The sequence below is a fragment of the Doryrhamphus excisus genome, linkage group LG14, assembly GCF_037039965.1.
Source record: "Doryrhamphus excisus strain RoL-2023G ecotype Guam linkage group LG14, RoL_Dexc_Guam_v1.1, whole genome shotgun sequence".
NCBI lineage: Eukaryota > Metazoa > Chordata > Actinopteri > Syngnathiformes > Syngnathidae > Doryrhamphus > Doryrhamphus excisus.
The window spans coordinates 16,565,505-16,584,861 of record NC_136370.1 but is presented as its reverse complement, the minus strand read 5'-3'; the positions used below and the strand labels follow the sequence as shown (position 1 = coordinate 16,584,861).

Sequence of the window (19,357 nt, the reverse complement as noted above, 5' to 3'; positions counted from 1 at the left end):
GCTACAGTATGGCGTGTTAAGTATTTGTGAGGCTTGCATGAATGCACAAAGGCTTTGTGCAGAGCCTCCAGCCCAAATTGCTGTCATCAATTACCAAATGTCAGCTGCATGCCGAGTGGTGGAGAAGCAATGACGTTAACAGAAACAATCAATTAAACGCAGTACATCCTTTTATCACAATCTGTAAAAAAAAATATTTGCATACAATATAGCAATTAGGCCAATTTCATCCGCTTGTTTTCTATCATGTTTACCAGTCCTAGTGATTTGGATCCACACTTTGACATTATACCCACAAGGTCAATTTGTCATTCTGGACAGCTGACTCGTGATTTTTTTTCCTGGCATTATAAATCATCAGCCATTTTGTTTCACTTTGCCCCCCCCCCCCCCCCCAATTAGTAAAGTTGATCACTGGAGATGCTTCCTTGTAGGATAAATCACCATGACACAAAAGGGAACTCATTCATTCATTTTCTACCGCGTGGGGTGCTGGAGCCTATCCCAGCTGTCTTCGGGCAAGAGGCGGGGTACACCCGCCTACACTGGTCGCCAGCCAATCACAGGGCACATATAGACAAACAACCATTCACACTCACATTCATACCTATGGACAATTTGGAGTCGCTAATTAACCTAGCATGTTTTTGGAATGTGGGAGGAAACCGGAGTACCCGGAGAAAACCCACGCATGCACAGAGAGAACATGCAAACTCCACACAGAGATGGCTGAGGGTGGGATTGAACTCGGGCCTCCTGGCTGTGAGGCCTGCGTGCTAACCACTCGGACGCTATGTAGCTCCACATGCTTTGTGAGTCCTCACAGCTGAGAAGCCGAAATCCATCCATCCATCTATTTCCATCACGAGCCTATCCCAGCTGTCTTGGGGTGAGAGGCGGGGGTACACCCTGGACCGGTCACCAGCCAATCACAGGGCACATATAGACAAACAACCATTCACACTCACATTCATACCTATGGACAATTTGGAGTCGCCAATTAACCTAGCATGTTTTTGGAATGTGGGAAAAACCCACGCATGCACGGCCGAGGGTGGGATTGAACTCGGGTACACATTTTGACGTTCTCTTAAATTATAATTTTTAAATTGTGACATTGTTTATTCCGTAGGGTATGCTCACACTGGTGTCCAACTGCATAGACCGTCTGAACGTCTACAACAGTGTCGCCCACTTTGGGGAGTGTGCCGGTTCAGAGGCCGGAGCAGCGTGGAAAGACATTCTCAACTTGCTCTATGAGCTTTTGGGTAACATGCACACACACACACACACACACACACGCACACACACATGCACGTTCCTTCCTGTGATGAATGGTTGTGCCAGGATAGAGCTGTGCTGACATGCTATTTAACCCCCCACTTACTGACGCTGCACACTGGGGATTGATTTCTAAGGTTGTGAGGATTCAGAAAGGCCAACTTGCACATTCATAAATGTTCCGCTGATCTGCGATAGCTCATAAATTCACTGACCTGACATGGGCCCATGGCCCCGGTGTTCTCCTGTAAGATGGCGACTGTTCGACTTCTCTGAGTAACATTAACATAAAATATGCAGGTGCAGAAAATTCAAAGATGTGTTTTTTTAAAGTGCATTTTTAAGGACAACCTCAGTCAACCTGAAAATGCTTCCCACTCCCACCTGTGTCTTTCCAAGCCGTATTTACACAAGTTTCACCTACAAGGTTGTATTAGTGTTCTAGACATGTCTCATTTTTTTTCATTCCCATCGTCTCCTCCTCCACACCTGCTGCTGTGCAGCATTAAGTGGATTTAAAATGCCTCCGTCCATTCCTGTCAACCTGCTTTTTGCTCGTGCACACAAAGCTCTCTGCATGCTTCTCTGCTTTCTTCACCACCACAAATGAAATGGTCAAGTGTCTGACTTAAGCCTACGCTGGAAAACAAGAAATCCTTTTCCCAATTAGCATGTGCTCTTTTCTTATGCCTTGCAGCCGCCTTAATCAGAGGAAACAGAAACAACTGCACCCAGTTCTCCAACAGCTTGGATTGGTTGGTTAGCAAGCTGGAGAGATTGGAGTCTTCTTCAGGTAGGCTCAACACATCCTTGTAAGGTGCATTATTAAACATCCTAAATAAAAAATGCCCAGCTTGTAAAAAATTATGCAATATACAGTGGAACCTTGGTTAGCATCCGCCCTGGTTAGGGTTTTTTTTTTGGTTAACTAACTCTCCCTCATGTCTTTATATATTAAAAATACAGATGGACTGTATAAATATTGCCCTTTCTTGTTAGCATTCCGGGAGTTACACCACCTGTCATCAGCGGTTGACGGAAAACATGTTTTTGTAGTTTTCCAATTATTGTTTTACATGCTTAAAAAAATTCTAAATGCATACAAATGACTGACATTGAAGAATTCTGTTCCCAAAGACACGTTGTGGTGGTGAGACACCATAAGAACACCATTGTCCACCATGAGTTAATTCATGAATTCAATAATATAAAAAAAATCCAGCACTTGCAGCTTTCATTGGCTTTAATTTGAGAATGACTATTGAATTCAAGAAACATGTCAAAACAGGAAGGAGTTGGTGGTTGATCTTGGTGCCACATCGTCGTCAAAAGTCATGTCTTCAATAAATGTTCGTTTATCCATTTAATTCGTCAATTATATCTACAATATTTACATGCATTTAAACAAGTTTTAGCTTTCTGGAACTGATTATTTGGATTTACATTATTACATTCGGTTAGACCAGGGGTCGGCAACCTTTACTACCAAAGGAGCCATTTTACCCCCATGCTCACTAAAGAAAAATTGACTGGAACCGCAAAACATAATTTAAAAACTAAACTAAACTAAACTTTCTTAATTTGACCAGTTTTAATAGCAGAATACATCAAATTGTTGTTTCTTACCACATGCGAAGCATAAATGTAAGCCAGAGAAGCAGAGAAGAGAAAGGCATCTGTTCGGGCAGAATTTAAAACTCCAAAAAAAAGCTCATCCAATCATAGTCAGAATTCTATATATATATATATATATATATATATATATATATATGGACATTTGTTGATATATTTATACATATATAATTCTATTTATTCTCCACATTATTATTTATTATTTATTATTATACGGGAGCCAGGCAACAACATTTCGTTGCCAATTTTACTGCTGTGTTATTGTGCAATGACAATAAAGAAAGTCTATCTAAAAAAAAAAGAAATCAGCCAGGATTCATTCAGGGTCTCACAGAAAGTCAGATAAAAAAAAAAAAAAACTCATTACAAAGATGCGTATTTTCGGGTGTTAAAAAAAAAAGGGAGCCACAACAACAAGGTCGAAGAGCCACATATGGCTCTGGAGCCGTGGGTTGCTGACCCCTGGTTTAGACTCAGGGCTTCCAACAAACAAATAAAGGACGCTAGCCAAAGTTCCACTGTAAACATAAAGGATGCACCACCAGTTATAGTTGTACTGACTAACGGATGATGCGGCGGCTTTGCAGGCATTCTGGAAGTTCTGCATTGCATTCTGATTGAGAGCCCAGAGGCGCTCAACATGATCCAGAGAGGACACATTAAGTCCATCATATCGCTGCTGTATAAACACGGACGTAACCACAAGGTGATTAGCACAGATACTTCAAGTCTTGATAATCTTTTCCTTATACTGCATATCAGAGGTCGAGAAGGAAGGTCTTGTCATAATACTGTTGCTCTTTTGTCCTCCCTTGGTTCCGACACCTCCACCTTTAGATCCTTGATGTGCTTTGCTCACTGTGTGTGTGCAATGGCGTTGCCGTACGAACCAATCAAAACCTCATTTGTGATCACTTGCTGCCCAAGAGAGACCTGCTACTGCAAACCCAGCTGGTCAATGACGTCCAAAGGTTAGAAATCCATTTACCCAGGAACTACTTTTGTATGTGAAAAATGAAAACAAATATCTTGGATTTGGCACCAGACCTGTCCCAGAGATTTATGGATATTTTCTTGATATTTTGTACATTCTTTCAGAACATCATCAAACAAAATGTTAACAAATGTAATTTTAGTGCTACCAAATAATTCATATTGATGAAATACTAACTAACTTCATCACCAATGGGTCATTGGACACTAATATTGTCCAGGCTCCAAAGCTGATTTTACTCTGTGCTGGCTCATGCATTTTAAAATGGCTAATTAATGTAATCAGGGAAGCTGTCTTTTTTCCCTTTTATTTAGTTAGTGTGTAATAAATCACATGCGCGATAACAAAGAAGCCCGTGTAAGGTTACATCATCATGAAATCGAATTGTATTGAAAATTAATTCAGACTTTTAGAACTGTCATGGTTCTCTTTGTTGGCATCTTTTAAAAAGAAACTGGGTTAAAGGGGACCGATTATGCTCATTTTACGGCCCTTTGTATTGAGTTGCTCCTATAGAGCAGATACACACAATAACCCTCACAAAAAACTTTTTAGATTTTCCAGAATCTGCACCTATTCCAGCTATATTTCCTTTATCTATGTCTTTTTTCCTTTTATTTAGTTAGTGTGTAATAAATCACATGCGCGATAACAAAGAAGCCCATGTAAGGTTACATCATCATGAAATCGAATTGTATTGAAAATTAATTCAGACTTTTAAAACTGTCATGGTTCTCTTTGTCGGCAACTGTTAAAAAGAAACTGAGTTAAAGGGGACCAATTATGCTCATTTTACCACCCTTTATATTGAATTGCTCCTGTAGAGCAGCTACACACAATAACCCTTACAGACAACTTTTTAGATTTTTCCAGAATCTGCACCTATTCCAGCTGTATTTCCTTTATCTATGTTTTTCTTTCCTTTTGTTTAGTTGGTGTGCAATAAATCACACGGGCGATAACAAAGAAGCCCGTGTAAGGTTACATCATCATGAAATCGAATTGTATTGAAAATTAATTCTGACTTTTAGAACTGTCATGGTTCTCTTTGTTGGCATCTTTTAAAAAGAAACTGGGTTAAAGGGGACCGATTATGCTCATTTTACGGCCCTTTGTATTGAGTTGCTCCTATAGAGCAGATACACACAATAACCCTCACAAAAAACTTTTTAGATTTTCCAGAATCTGCGCCTATTCCAGCTATATTTCCTTTATCTATGTCTTTTTTCCTTTTATTTAGTTAGTGTGTAATAAATCACATGCGCGATAACAAAGAAGCCCATGTAAGGTTACATCATCATGAAATCGAATTGTATTGAAAATTAATTCAGACTTTTAAAACTGTCATGGTTCTCTTTGTCGGCAACTGTTAAAAAGAAACTGAGTTAAAGGGGACCAATTATGCTCATTTTACCACCCTTTATATTGAATTGCTCCTGTAGAGCAGCTACACACAATAACCCTTACAGACAACTTTTTTGATTTTTCCAGAATTTGCACCTATTCCAGCTATATTTCCTTTATCTATGTCTTTTTTCCTTTTATTTAGTTAGTGTGTAATAAATCACATGCGCGATAACAAAGAAGCCCATGTAAGGTTACATCATCATGAAATCGAATTGTATTGAAAATTAATTCAGACTTTTAAAACTGTCATGGTTCTCTTTGTCGGCAACTGTTAAAAAGAAACTGAGTTAAAGGGGACCAATTATGCTCATTTTACCACCCTTATATTGAATTGCTCCTGTAGAGCAGCTACACACAATAACCCTTACAGACAACTTTTTAGATTTTTCCAGAATCTGCACCTATTCCAGCTGTATTTCCTTTATCTATGTTTTTCTTTCCTTTTGTTTAGTTGGTGTGCAATAAATCACACGGGCGATAACAAAGAAGCCCGTGTAAGGTTACATCATCATGAAATCGAATTGTATTGAAAATTAATTCTGACTTTTAGAACTGTCATGGTTCTCTTTGTTGGCGTCTTTTAAAAAGAAACTGGGTTAAAGGGGACCGATTATGCTCATTTTACGGCCCTTTGTATTGAGTTGCTCCTATAGAGCAGATACACACAATAACCCTCACAAAAAACTTTTTAGATTTTCCAGAATCTGCGCCTATTCCAGCTATATTTCCTTTATCTATGTCTTTTTTCCTTTTATTTAGTTAGTGTGTAATAAATCACATGCGCGATAACAAAGAAGCCCGTGTAAGGTTACATCATCATGAAATCGAATTGTATTGAAAATTAATTCTGACTTTTAGAACGATCATGGTTCTCTTTGTCGGCAACTTTTAAAAAGAAACTGGGTTAAAGGGGACTGATTATGCTCATTGTTGGACCCTTTGTATTGAGTTGCTCTTATAGAGCAGCTACACACAATAACCCTCCCAGAAAACGCGCCAAATCACATAATCTTTGGTGCGAACTGGCGCCGGGGCCCAGTGGACTCCGAGCATCATTGACGCAACTTGGCTCGCTCCATTATATTCCATCGGATTCCAATAGGCGCATTGTTTGTGACATTTGGTTCCACAGGGTGGACAAAGATTTGAAACATTTTGAAATTTTCTTGCCACCCAAACTCAATTTTTGCTGCCTTTACAGGCCACCACGAGCCAGTAGGGAGGCAGTTTGAGCCACTGCACACCTTATTGGTGACACAAGGCGGTACAGCAAATTGCATTGGTGCGAACTGGCTCAGTGGACAATTTTTGTCTTGTCAAATGGCCCTTTGGCAACATTTTGGACACCCTTGGTATACTCAACAAACACATACGGTAAATTTCAGCTAACAGGAGTCATGGCTAGCGATCACGCTGATGAGAAGCCTAGCTTGAAAACCCCTTTATCACTGAAGTCTCCTGTTTGGGTTCTCTCCCTTTTTTTAGATTTTCCAGAATCTGCACCTATTCCAGCTGTATTTCCTTTATTTGTGCTTCCTGCCAAAACGATCTGTTTTAATTTATTCCCCCCACGGCCACTTCGCTGTGATTGGTCACTTCCTAACTATGAACCATATAAGGAAATCCGCTCCTCAATGACATCACAAATGGGCCCTTTTACCACACCGAGCGTTTTGAGCCATCCCATTTCTAAATGTGCAAACCTCATTATCTGAAACGTTGGCATCGTTTAACACGAGAATACAACATTCTAACTACATTTATCGGTCAGAAAAGTGGAAAAAGCCGAATAAGCTTATAACATTTAAGTTAAAATCATTGGCTATCTTGTCCTAGTGGCCGTTCTCTTTGGCACTGAAGGATAAAGTACAGCATATATTTCAGTACGATAAATGAACATGGCTGCTTATGTCTGTCCTCCATTGCCAGCATGAGACCGAACATCTTTCTCGGTGTGAGCGAGGGCTCGGCTCAGTACAAGAAGTGGTACTACGAGCTTATGATCGACCAGGTGGACCACTTTGTGACCAGTGAGCCTTCCCATCTGCGAGTAGGCTGGGCCAACACAAAGGGCTATGCACCCTATCCCGGAGGAGGCGAGGGCTGGGGGGGCAACGGCGTGGGAGATGACCTCTATTCCTACGGTTTTGATGGACTCCACCTCTGGTCAGGTGAGATAATAATGCGTATGTTTGTTTGACAAGGATAGGAGGAGTCTAGACAGAAAAGATCACTACCGTATCCTATTTTGGATGTTTCCTAGGTCGCATCCCCCGGGCAGTTGCGTCCCTCAACCAGCACATCCTAACCTCAGAGGATGTGGTGAGTTGTTGCCTCGACCTCGGAGCCCCCAGCATCTCCTTCCGCATCAACGGACAGCCCGTTCAGGGCATGTTTGAAAACTTCAACACAGATGGACTCTTCTTCCCCGTCGTCAGCTTCTCTGCAGGCGTCAAGTGAGTTTTTATTTGTTTGTCAGGCAAACACACTCAAACGGGCGTGATGAGATGAAGCAGACACACTCTCGACTCACACAAAAACCCCGCTTGTCTGAAATCCATCTCATCCACCTACCCACCCACTCCAGTCCAAATGCATGCATCCTCAATGGCCTTGAGATTGGACGCAGGTGAAATAGCCCGGCTGTGTAGCTCCCTCTGTTGCTATGGTGACCACAGATCGTGTGATTGATGTGACGCTGAAATGGAATTTTAAGCTTGGGCAGTTTTTTTTATGAGGATTGGTGCTGACTTTGATGAGCACAGCTCCGTTTTACAATGCAGATTTAACTCTTTGAAACCCAGAGACCTTGTGCAACAAGGGACATTGTGGAAGCGTTTTATTCCTTCAACTCCCTGCATGGAATATAGTCTGCATGCTCACAATCCTACAGCCACACCTGCTCAGTCTGATGAGATTGAGAACAACAGAACATTAGAAATTTGGCCTTTATCATGTTCATCTTTATTGATATTGATTAGCATATTGTCATTGTTGTAGTTGTAACAATAGGAAAGGAATGAAATATCACAAATAACCAATAACAAATATTTATTTTCTATCCTTAATCCTTTAAACTAAACTAAGAGTTCACTGCGCCGGTGCCAGTTGGTGCCAGTTGGTGCCAGTTGGTGCCAGTTGGTACCAGTTGGTGCCAGTTGGTGCCAGTTGGTGCCAGTTGGTGCCAGTTTGTGCCAGTTTGCACCAGTTTGCGCCAGTTTGCGCCAGTTTGCGCCAGTTTGCGCCAGTTTGCGCCAGTTTGCGCCAGTTTGCGCCAGTTTGTGCCAGTTTGTGCCAGTGCAATTTGCTTTATTTAAATTAATTTAAAATTAAGTATATATTATAATCAATGTTAATATTAATTATATATTATAATTAATTTTAAAAGTAATTCTATATTATAATTCATTTTAAAATTAAATATATATTATTAATATATACTAATTATATATTATTATATATTTTTTTAAGTAATTATATATTATAATTCATTTTAAAATTATATATATATTATTAATATATACTAATTATATATTATTATAATTTTTTAAAAAAATAATTACATATTATAATTCATTTTAAAATTAAATATATATTATTAATATATACTAATTATATATTATTATAATATTTTTTAAAAAATAATTATATATTATAATTCATTTTAAAATTAAATATAAATTGTAATTCATTCATTGTAAAATGAATTATATATTATAATTCATTGGAACTCTTGAATTATATATTATAATTCATTTTAAAATCAATTTAATTTAAATTATTCGTGCAATTTACTGTTTACGCTGTACATTGTTGTTCATATTTGATGTCATCTATTTATTCACCACATTATTATTATTACTATATCTTATTATACGGGAGCCAGGCAACAACATTTTGGTGGTAATTTCACTGCTGTGATATTGTGCAATGACAATAAAGGAATTATATCTATCTGTGGCACCTAGTGTCGCTAATAAGGTGCCTAGTGGTGTGCAGTGGCTCAAACTGCCTCCCAACCGGCTCGTTGAGGCCTGTAACGGCGGTAAAAGTTGAGTTTGGTGGCAAGAATATTTCAAAATGTTTAAAATTTTTAATATTTTGTGTCCACCAAGTGGAACCAAATGTCGCAAACAGCCTATTGGAATCCACTGGAATGTAATGGCCCAAGCCAAGTTGCGCCAATGATGCTAGGAGTTCACTGGGCCGGTGCCAGTTGGTGCCAGTTTGCGCCAAAGATTATGTGATTAGCGCGTAGTGGCTCGCTGTGGCGCCGAATAACGGCAACATGCCGAGCGAACATTAATTTTGCGCCACGACATGCCAATCACATAATCTTTGGTGCGAATTGGCACAAACTGGCACCAACTGGCACCAACTGGCCCAGTGGACTCTTAGCATTACTGTAATGCAAGAGTTCCAACATTCAGACCAAATTAAAATTTATGACCAATTTTATGCAGTTGAGTTAGTAATTGTGAAAAATATAAAAATATTGTTTTTGTTTATATATTGTTTGTACAATCCGTTCTTTCAAACAAATATTGGTAACAGGTTGTGTTGTTCTTATATATTTTTTGGTTTGCATACATTCAGAATCTCCATATTTCTGTCCGCTTACTATTAACTATCTGTGCTATAACTGAAATGTTAATAACAACAACAAAGAAATCCTTTCAAGTTTGATTTCCAGATGTACTGTACCATTTAATTTGGGACGGGAGACATGCTGGGAGATGAAACTGCTGACACACTGAACAGGGAGAACATGGCTGTCATTTGTGGATGAGTCGCATAAGGCACATTTTCTCTCTTCAATAATTGAGTGGCGCAGCCATAAAAGGCTCATTTGCGTCACCACTACTACAATACTCCAATCTTTATTTTGGGCTGCCTCTCGAGAGCTTCTTAGCAGTGATGACTGAGACCTATTTTTTTTTTTAACTCTCCAAGGAAACCCATCACTCTTGCATTTTAGATGTCATTGAAGCAGTCTATTGAACTAGAAAGTTACAACTACAGTTAAGTCGTTTTGATTTGTTAAATTGTATCTTATATAATATTCAGTAACTTTCACATTACATTCATATCTAATGTTTATACACAGTACTGTATGTATGTGAGTACACCACCCACATTTTAGTAACCATTTTCACCATATACAGTAAAGTCTCGTTATATTGATATCGGTTATATCGAAGTACTGCTTATTACGATACTATTTTCATTTCCCGGCAAATTTCTAGTCTTTTATGATATAATTAGTTCCGTTAGTACGATACCCGGTTATTATGATAATCCGGTTACTACGATGCCCTTTTCATCTCCCGCCAGCCAATTTGGTCTGCTTATATCGATACAAAAGCAGCTTAAATCAATCTTTGCATACAGATTTCAATACCAAAAAAGAACACGGCGAACGGCTGCTTCCAGTCAACTTTATTTTTTACACTTCCACCACCAGAGCACAGCACACACACACCGATTCCACTTCCTGGTTCACAGGTCATGCTCAACCCGCCCCACATAGCTGGCCAAACACATGCCTGCAACAGAAGAACCAACTGACATAGCATACACACCTATTCCAACGAAGACACAAGCATACAAATACATGTATTTAATTGTGTTGTATTCAGATATCTTTTTATCGCTTGCAATAATCACTGTTTTTCATATGTACATGCTGGCGTTCGTGGTTTCTCTTGTGTGTATAGAACAATATCGAGTGCATTATTGCCCACTTTTAATGCAGTTCGGCGCAGGATCGGATATATCGACAGTCCGGTTATATCGATATTTTTTCCGACTCCCGACAATATCGATATAACGAGACTTTACTGTACATATATATGAAAGGAACATTAATATGGAGATGAAACTTGAAAATACTTTACAGTAGTCATTACAGTTTGCATCGATTTACCAACGATAAGTCAACACACTATGTTTACGAGCTAGCAGCATAAATAGCTACACTAACAGTGAATATTTCCAAATTGTGCCCAAAGTGTGAATATTTAATTTGAACACCATTATTATTGAGCACTGCCTTAATCCTCTTGGGCATGGAATTCACCAGAGAGCTGCACAGGTTGTTCTGTAGTACGTAAATCCTCTTCCGCTCATCCTACGCTTGAGGATGCCCCACAGGTACTCAATTGGGTTCAAGTCCGGAGACATAATTCATCACCTATTGCATCACCTTCAGCTTCTTCACAAGGCACTTGGATATCATGTTGGAAAGGCGGACGGCACGGCGGTCTAGTGGTTAGCGCGCAGACCTCACAGCTAGGAGACCAGGGTTCAATTCCACCCTCAGCCATTTCTGTGTGGAGTTTGCATGTTCTCCGGTTTCCTCCCAACATTCCAAAAACATGCGACTAATTGGCGACTCCAAATTGTCCATAGGTATGAATGTGAGTGTGAATGGTTGTTTGTCTATATGTGCCCTGTGATTGGCTGGCCACCAGTCCAGGGTGTACCCCGCCTCTCGCCCGGAGACAGCTGGGATAGGCCCCAGCGACCCTAAGTGGTTTCTAAGTGGTAGAAAATGAATGAATGAGTAAAGTTATACTGCTATAGATGCCTACGTTCTTGTTGGGAGTGACCAGGATGGATAGGATCAGGAAGGTGTACATCAGATGGACATTACATGTTCGAGACCTTGGAGATAAAGTCAGAGAGGCCAGACTGAGATGGTTGGGACATGTCCAGAGGTGAGATAGTGAATATATTGGTAGAAGGATGCTGTGGGAAAAGCCCACAGAGAAAGAAGAAGACCGACTACTCTTATATTCAAGTTTGATTTTTGTAGTAGAATACAAATATGTGCACGTTCCAGTATTTTTCCAACTAATATTCCTTACCATTCTAACTAGAGACCTTTTTTTTCATCATCATCAGGGTTCGTTTCCTGTTGGGCGGTCGACACGGCGACTTCAAATTTCTGCCTCCATCAAGTTATGCCCCCTGTTACGAGGCTCTGCTACCCAAAGAGAAGATGAGGGTGGAGCCAGTGAAGGAGTACAAGAGGGACGTGGATGGGGTCCGAGATCTGCTGGGGACCACCCTCATCTCGTCGCAGGCTTCCTTCATTCCTACGCCTGTGGAAACCAGCCAGGTAATTAACAATGTAATGTGTTTTATTAGCAGTAATAACATACACTTGATGGGTTTCCTCAGATTGTCATGCCACCACATTTGGAGAAGGTGCGGGACAAACTGGCGGAGAACATCCATGAACTTTGGGGCATGAATAAGATCGAACTTGGCTGGTCCTACGGCAAGGTGAGAAATTTCACTATGACATCATCGAGATTTGAAGGAAAACATAATCCATGCATTTTGCCATGAGAGATCTCGATGACACATTTTCTGTAGCTTGGAATACTAATAGTAGCATTTATTTACCACAAAATGCCTGTACATCATCTTGCTTTCTCTCTCATAATTTGCGGTTCACACCAAAAAAGAGGGTAAGTGAAAAAGAAAAAATCTCATTTTCCGTTCTGAGTGCTTTTCATGTCATTTGCTGCTTTTTCAGTTTATTCGTAGATTAGCACAACCATTGTGTCCATGTTTCAATGTACAACCAAAAAAACGACCAAGTGTTGTTTCATCCAAGGGCACAACAGGATTGTGACAGTTTCAGTACGGCGATAAACCAAGAAGAATGTTACTTTGCTTTTTTTTATTTTTATTTAATTGTTCTTTTTATGGAAGAACGTTAATGAGGCTTTAAATTGATTATGCAGGCACCATAAGAGGTCACATGACATTCTTGCCTGGAGTTAAATGTGAACATTTGACTTATAAAATCTTCTACAGGCCAGTAAAGATCAGTAATATCCTGTTATATATATTATTTTTATATATTTTTTTTATTATATATATAATATATTTTATATTATTTTTTTACCTGTATGTTTACAATGGCAATTGTCGAAAAAAATAATTTCCATAACCTAAAAATGGGAAATTCTATACAATAATTTGGGTTATTCTACTTTCAACTTCATACTACACCGTCCAGCCAAAACATTAGGTGCACCCGCATAATCTAATGAAACTGAACAATATAATTTATGTTTATGATACTGTCTTTGCAAAGATAATAATGCTGTTTTGTGGTGCTCATTATGGTGGGTGTAGTTTATAGCGTGGTCGTTTCATTCTGAGACGTGTTCTTTACGTTTTGGTTTGCGTAACTTGTCATTGTAATGCAACTGCTACTAAAAATACTGAGCATTATTATCTATGAATGCGATATGAAAGCTGAATTGGACCTACTTAGATGATGCTGGGGTACCTAATGAAGTGGCTGTATGGTTATATAATATCTCCTATGTGTTTCTTGGTTTATTGTACAATATAAGTCATGCGGATAAACAGACCTGTTATGCCCTAGTAGGAATAAATAAAAACAAAAATGTGTAATTTACATATATGAACATCCTCCATCTATTATAACTCATTACTTTTTGTAGACGGAGAATTAGCATACGATGAGCTTCACTCCCACTTTTCCTAAAAATGCAAATCTGCATAGACGACGATGTTCTTCTCTTCATTTAATTTCTCTAAGCTGCTTCCAAAGAGTGAATTCTTGTAGTATTACTCCTTCAGAGCTGGCTGGTGTTCATCCCACACACAAACACAGCTGCATACCAGTGCATGTTTATGGTAAGACAGTCACCATCGCCATGCGGGCATTGCCAAAAGGACTTTTTTTTGGCATCAAGTGCAGCCTCATGACAGGTACTACATTTCCGGCTTGGTATTTCATACATTAAGAGGAAAAGTGTTCCCTCGCTGCTCTTTCATAACATGATCACTAGTAGCAGCCTGTAGTAGACCGCATTCTTCTTCACTTGTTCGTCCACAGCGACAAGAACCGAGTTGACATAAATGTTGTTTTTGCGCACAGATCAGAGATGATAATAAGCGGCAGCATCCGTGTCTGGTGGATTTCTCGAAGCTGCCCGAGACTGAGAAGAACTACAACCTACAGATGTCGACAGAAACTCTGAAGTACGTATCTTCAAGTGAATGTTCTGAACTCCTCTTTAGTTTCTTGGATCTGATGGACTACATAACGTTGAGTTGTAGATGAGTTTATTCATCCAAGACTGAGATGACGAGATGATTAACTGGAAAACGAGCATAATAATTAATTTCAGTTAATTTCCATGACTAGGACTAAATGACATATGATGATGATGATGATGATGATGGCTGTGCATTGAAAACACGAACCGTAGACAGGCTGACGAGAAATAAGACTTATAAGATTTTTGTTTTTGCAGTGTTCAAAGTAAGTTAAGACCGACCACAGCAAATCAATCTCCTCTATCCAACCCTGTCTTCTGTCTCTCTCACACCATCCTATCCATCGTGGTCACTCCCAACAAGAACCTCAGTATCCTCAGAGAACCTCAGCATCTATAGCAGTATAACTTTACTCATTCATTTTCTACCGTTTATCCTCACGAGGGTCACGGGGGTGCTGGAGCCTATCCCAGCTGGCGGGGTACACCCTGGACTGGCCGCCAGCCAATCACAGGGCATATATAGACAAACAACCATTCACACTCACATTCATACCTATGGACAATTTGGAGTCACCAATTAACCTAGCATGTTTTTGGAATGTGGGAGGAAACCAGAGTACCCGGAGAAAACCCACGTATGCACGGGGAGAACTACATCCATAAACAGCCCTCTACCTGGCAGCTCTAAACGCAGCATCCTTCTACCAATATATTCACTATCTCACCTCTGGACATGTTTGAACCATCTCAGTCTGGCCTCTCTGACTTTATCTCCAAGGCCTCTAACATAGTATAATGTCCCTCTGATGTACTTGTTTCCTGATCCTATCCGTCCTGGTCACTCCCAATGAGAACCTCAGCGTCCTCATCTCTACTACCTCCAGTTCTGCGTCCTGTCTTTTTCTCAGTGGCGCTGTCTCTAGACCAGGGATCTCAAACACGCGGCCCGCAGGTCAAAAGTTTGATATGGATGCTGTATGGTATCATGTACCCAGAAAAAATTATTACGTTTGATTAATGTTCATGTTAAAGGTTAAATAACTGTTAATAGTTATCCTCCCTATACGTGTGGAAGTGGTAAGTTTTTGGCTATTTCAGTTTAAGGGAAATAACTTGAAGGCTACAGCATGTGTCTCAAGACCCTGCAGTTGCGCAATATGTTGTAAATAAAAAGAGTATAAATGTGACTATAGTCGTGTTTTGTCATGTCTACAGGGCTCTAATAATGCTTTGTTCATTTTAATCTGAAAAAAATAATTTGTCTACCCACCAACTTTATGTGGTTTCTTCAGTTTTTATTATTTGCTGTTTTATTATTATTATTATTATTATATTTATTTATTTATTGCTGATTGATTGATTTTCTTTATTCGTGATTTGTTTATTTATTTTTCATCTTATTTTGTGAAGAAAAATAAAAAGTAAGATATTTGAGAACAGTGGAACCAAAGCGAAGTTTTTAAAAAATTTTGGTTTTTAATAAATGCGTGGACTATGCCCATTTTCTCAATGATTTTTCCATATTCTTTGACTATAGTATATTTTTCATTATTTGGTCTTCTAAGAGTATTTAGGGAAATATGACGTCTCAATTAACATGATTGCACAACCAGACAGACGCTGCTTCTTAAGAACGTGTCAGTGCTCAACACTTAAATTCCCACGGAGACCAATTAAAAATGCTTTAGGTAAATGCTCTGTACATGAAGCACATAGTGGCATAATTATTCTCAATATGTGTGTACAAACTGACACATCTGGGTAGCAGTGTTGCTCTCTGAGTCAATGACGTCAATCCAAAAAAAAAAAAAAAAAAAGATTTTTACAGGTTCCTCCCACAGGGTGTGAAGATGATTTCACACCTAATGCAGTTCTCGGGGTATTCCCTTGACTTTTATTATTGCTGATATGCACAATTTAATGCATTAACACACCCCCACCTACCCACTACCACTTAGATGTTCATGTCTCGTCAAGGCAGAGGTGATGTTTGGGATTAAACAGTCTCTAAAGACCAGTATTTATTCACTCACCCACCCCCCCCCCCCCCCCCCACTCACAGAACCCTGCTGGCTCTGGGCTGTCGAGTTGTTCAAGTCAATCCAAACGCTGACGAATCACTCAAAAAGATCAAACTCCCAAAGAAGTAAGAGTGTATTTCTCGAGATGCATATATTGATCTAATTCATATTTAAACATTCATGACTTTTTCCAAATGTTCTCTTTTGTAGCTTCATGATGTCCAGTGGTTATAAACCATCCCCTCTTGACCTTTCTGAGATGAAACTGACTCCAGGTCAGGAGTTGCTGGTGGATAAATTGGCAGAAAATGCCCACAATGTTTGGGCCAAAGACCGCATCAAGCAGGGATGGACGTACGGCATTCAGCAGGTACGCTGGATGTGCCGCAGTGTGTGTACAGTGTGTAGCCAGTGTGGTTCATTTTTGCTATTTTACAATAAGTTGCTTTTGGTTTAGTACATGGAAAATATTTAGCTTTTGTTTTTTTTTTCTCTTACTTGAACTTTGACCTTGTTGGGGCACGCACTGAAATCTGAAAATTCAAAATTCACATTTAGACATGCAGGATTAATTAGAACGCCCATATTATGGCTGACCTATTCAAGGTTTATTGGTTGTTTCCAAATGTGTTTGGCTCTGCAATAAATAAGTAAGATTCTGCGAAAAAAAAATTCACAGTTAATAAGTAAGCAAGACTCAGCTTTAAATAAGCCCCTTGAGTGCATATCATCGATGTTTGTGGCTTCCTGCAGGATCTGAAAAGTAAGCGGAACCCCCGCCTGGTCCCCTACGCCATGCTGGATGAACGTACCAAGAAGTCTAATCGTGACAGTCTACGGGAGGCCATCCGGACTTTGATTGGTTATGGTTACAACGTAGAGCCATCTGATCAAGAAGGAGGTGTGTTTTCATTGTCATTGGTCATTGTCGTCATGTGGTTGGGACCACGCCAATGAAAGTTCCATTAAGACACCAAAACACACTTTAAAATGATGTATAAAGTTACACTACAAACATGGTTTTCTCTGTGGCTGTCCCTTCCAGGACAAGTGGTTGAACGGCTCAGCATTGATAAAATCCGCTTCTTCCGAGTGGAGCGAACGTATGCGGTGAAGACGGGCAAATGGTACTTTGAATTTGAGGCGGTGACAGGAGGAGACATGAGAGTTGGCTGGGCCAGACCTGGATGTAAGCCAGACGTGGAGCTGGGCACAGATGACCTAGCCTTCGTCTTTGATGGCTACAGGGTAATCAGATCCCTTATTGTTTTACATTTGTCTATGTCGGAGCGAGAGAATTAATTTTATAAATTCTATTTTATTGTCATTGCACGATTTGACACAACAAAATTGCCCTCCATTGCAGTGTATTATTTCTCTATTATTTATATTATTTAAATACAAAAAATATATATTTTAAAAATGATTTACACTTTTTTTTACAAGGAAACCACGTACATTTTAAATAAAATACAAACAAAAATAATAATAATAATAATGATAATAATAATGATAACAATAATAATAATAATTAATAATAATTAATGATAATAATAATAATAATAATAATTAATAATAATTAATGATAATTAATGATAATTAGTAATAATTAATGATAATTAATAACAATATGGGCTTGCTCAGTAATGCAAGCCCCATAGACTGCTGCTATGGGGCTTGCATTACTGAGCGAGCCCAAAATAATAATAATAATAATAATACTAATAATAATAATAATAATAATAATAATAATAATAATAATAATAATAATAATAATAATAATAATAATAATAATAATAATAATAACAATATGGGCTTGCTCAGTGAGCTCACTGAGCAAGCCCCAAATAATAATTAATAATAATTAATAATAATAATTATTAATAATAATTAATAATAATAATTAATAATAATAATTAATAATAATAATTAATATAATTAATATAATTAATAATAATTAATAATAATTAATAATAATTAATAATATTTAATAATAATTAATAATAATTAATAACAATATGGGCTTGCTCAGTAATGCAAGCCCCATAGACTGCTGCTATGGGGCTTGCATTACTGAGCAAGCCCATATTAATAATAATAATAATAATAATAATAATAATAATAATAATAATAATAATAATAATAATAATAATAATAATAATAATAATAATAATAATAATAATAATAATAATAATAATAATAATAATAAAATAAACAGCCTCTCTCATTCTTCCCATCATCAAAAAAATGTGCAATTTCTTTTTAAAATTTCTATTCACTTTATAAACTATCCCTTGGTAATCAGTCTGAACATTTTGTCAGTCATTGTTCTATATGCTTGACATGTACACAGGGCCACTGTCTGAACATGGGCAGCCGTTTGTTCGGACGCTGCTGGCACAGTGGAGATGTGGTGGGCTGCATGATTAACATGGAGGACAAATCCATGATCTTCACCCTCAATGGAGAGATACTTATTACCACCAAAGGCTCTGAACTTTGCTTCACCGACTTTGAAACTGAGGATGGTGAGAAAATGCTTGTGTTTGTGTGTGAGGATTTGTGTAATCCACATCGGATTAGGAACAAGTTCTGTTCCTCTTTTGTGTTGTACCGTAATTTCCGGTTTATGAACCACCACTTTTTTCTTAAGCTTTGAACCCTGCGTCCAGTGTGTCCAAGTTACTGAATATAACAGTCTGACTCACAGTGTAATATTACAAATAAAGTCATCACACAGCAACTTAACAGTCAAAAGGTATACCTAATATACATACAAATACCAATAAGAGTTTTTCAAGTCATTTATGAGAGCGCATACATAACCAGGAAACGCCGTAAACCAAGTCAAATATATAGTGTACAAACTGGCTCTTTTGGTAGTAAAGGTTACCGACCCCTGGTCTAACCGAATGTATTTTTCACACAAGAAATATTCAAACTTTCAATTTGTTTTTAAAGTATGTTTT

At 38.5% G+C, this 19,357-nt stretch overlaps 1 protein-coding gene across 6 annotated transcripts in view; it reads left to right on the top strand.

Annotated features, from left to right (window-relative positions):
- LOC131140056 (ryanodine receptor 3-like) overlaps nucleotides 1-19,357 on the top strand; it is a 137,426-nt gene that overhangs the window by 47,856 nt on the left and 70,213 nt on the right. For all 6 annotated transcript variants that reach the window (XM_078796120.1, XM_058090132.2, XM_078796119.1 and 3 more), the window contains 14 exons: nucleotides 1,133-1,268; nucleotides 1,979-2,074; nucleotides 3,501-3,619; nucleotides 3,751-3,884; nucleotides 7,244-7,485; nucleotides 7,578-7,770; nucleotides 12,221-12,437; nucleotides 12,500-12,604; nucleotides 14,244-14,347; nucleotides 16,430-16,513; nucleotides 16,599-16,758; nucleotides 17,142-17,289; nucleotides 17,434-17,636; nucleotides 18,742-18,916. In XM_078796120.1, the coding sequence (XP_078652246.1) occupies nucleotides 1,133-1,268; nucleotides 1,979-2,074; nucleotides 3,501-3,619; nucleotides 3,751-3,884; nucleotides 7,244-7,485; nucleotides 7,578-7,770; nucleotides 12,221-12,437; nucleotides 12,500-12,604; nucleotides 14,244-14,347; nucleotides 16,430-16,513; nucleotides 16,599-16,758; nucleotides 17,142-17,289; nucleotides 17,434-17,636; nucleotides 18,742-18,916 (2,116 nt within the window). The remainder of the gene's footprint in view (nucleotides 1-1,132; nucleotides 1,269-1,978; nucleotides 2,075-3,500; nucleotides 3,620-3,750; nucleotides 3,885-7,243; nucleotides 7,486-7,577; nucleotides 7,771-12,220; nucleotides 12,438-12,499; nucleotides 12,605-14,243; nucleotides 14,348-16,429; nucleotides 16,514-16,598; nucleotides 16,759-17,141; nucleotides 17,290-17,433; nucleotides 17,637-18,741; nucleotides 18,917-19,357) is intronic.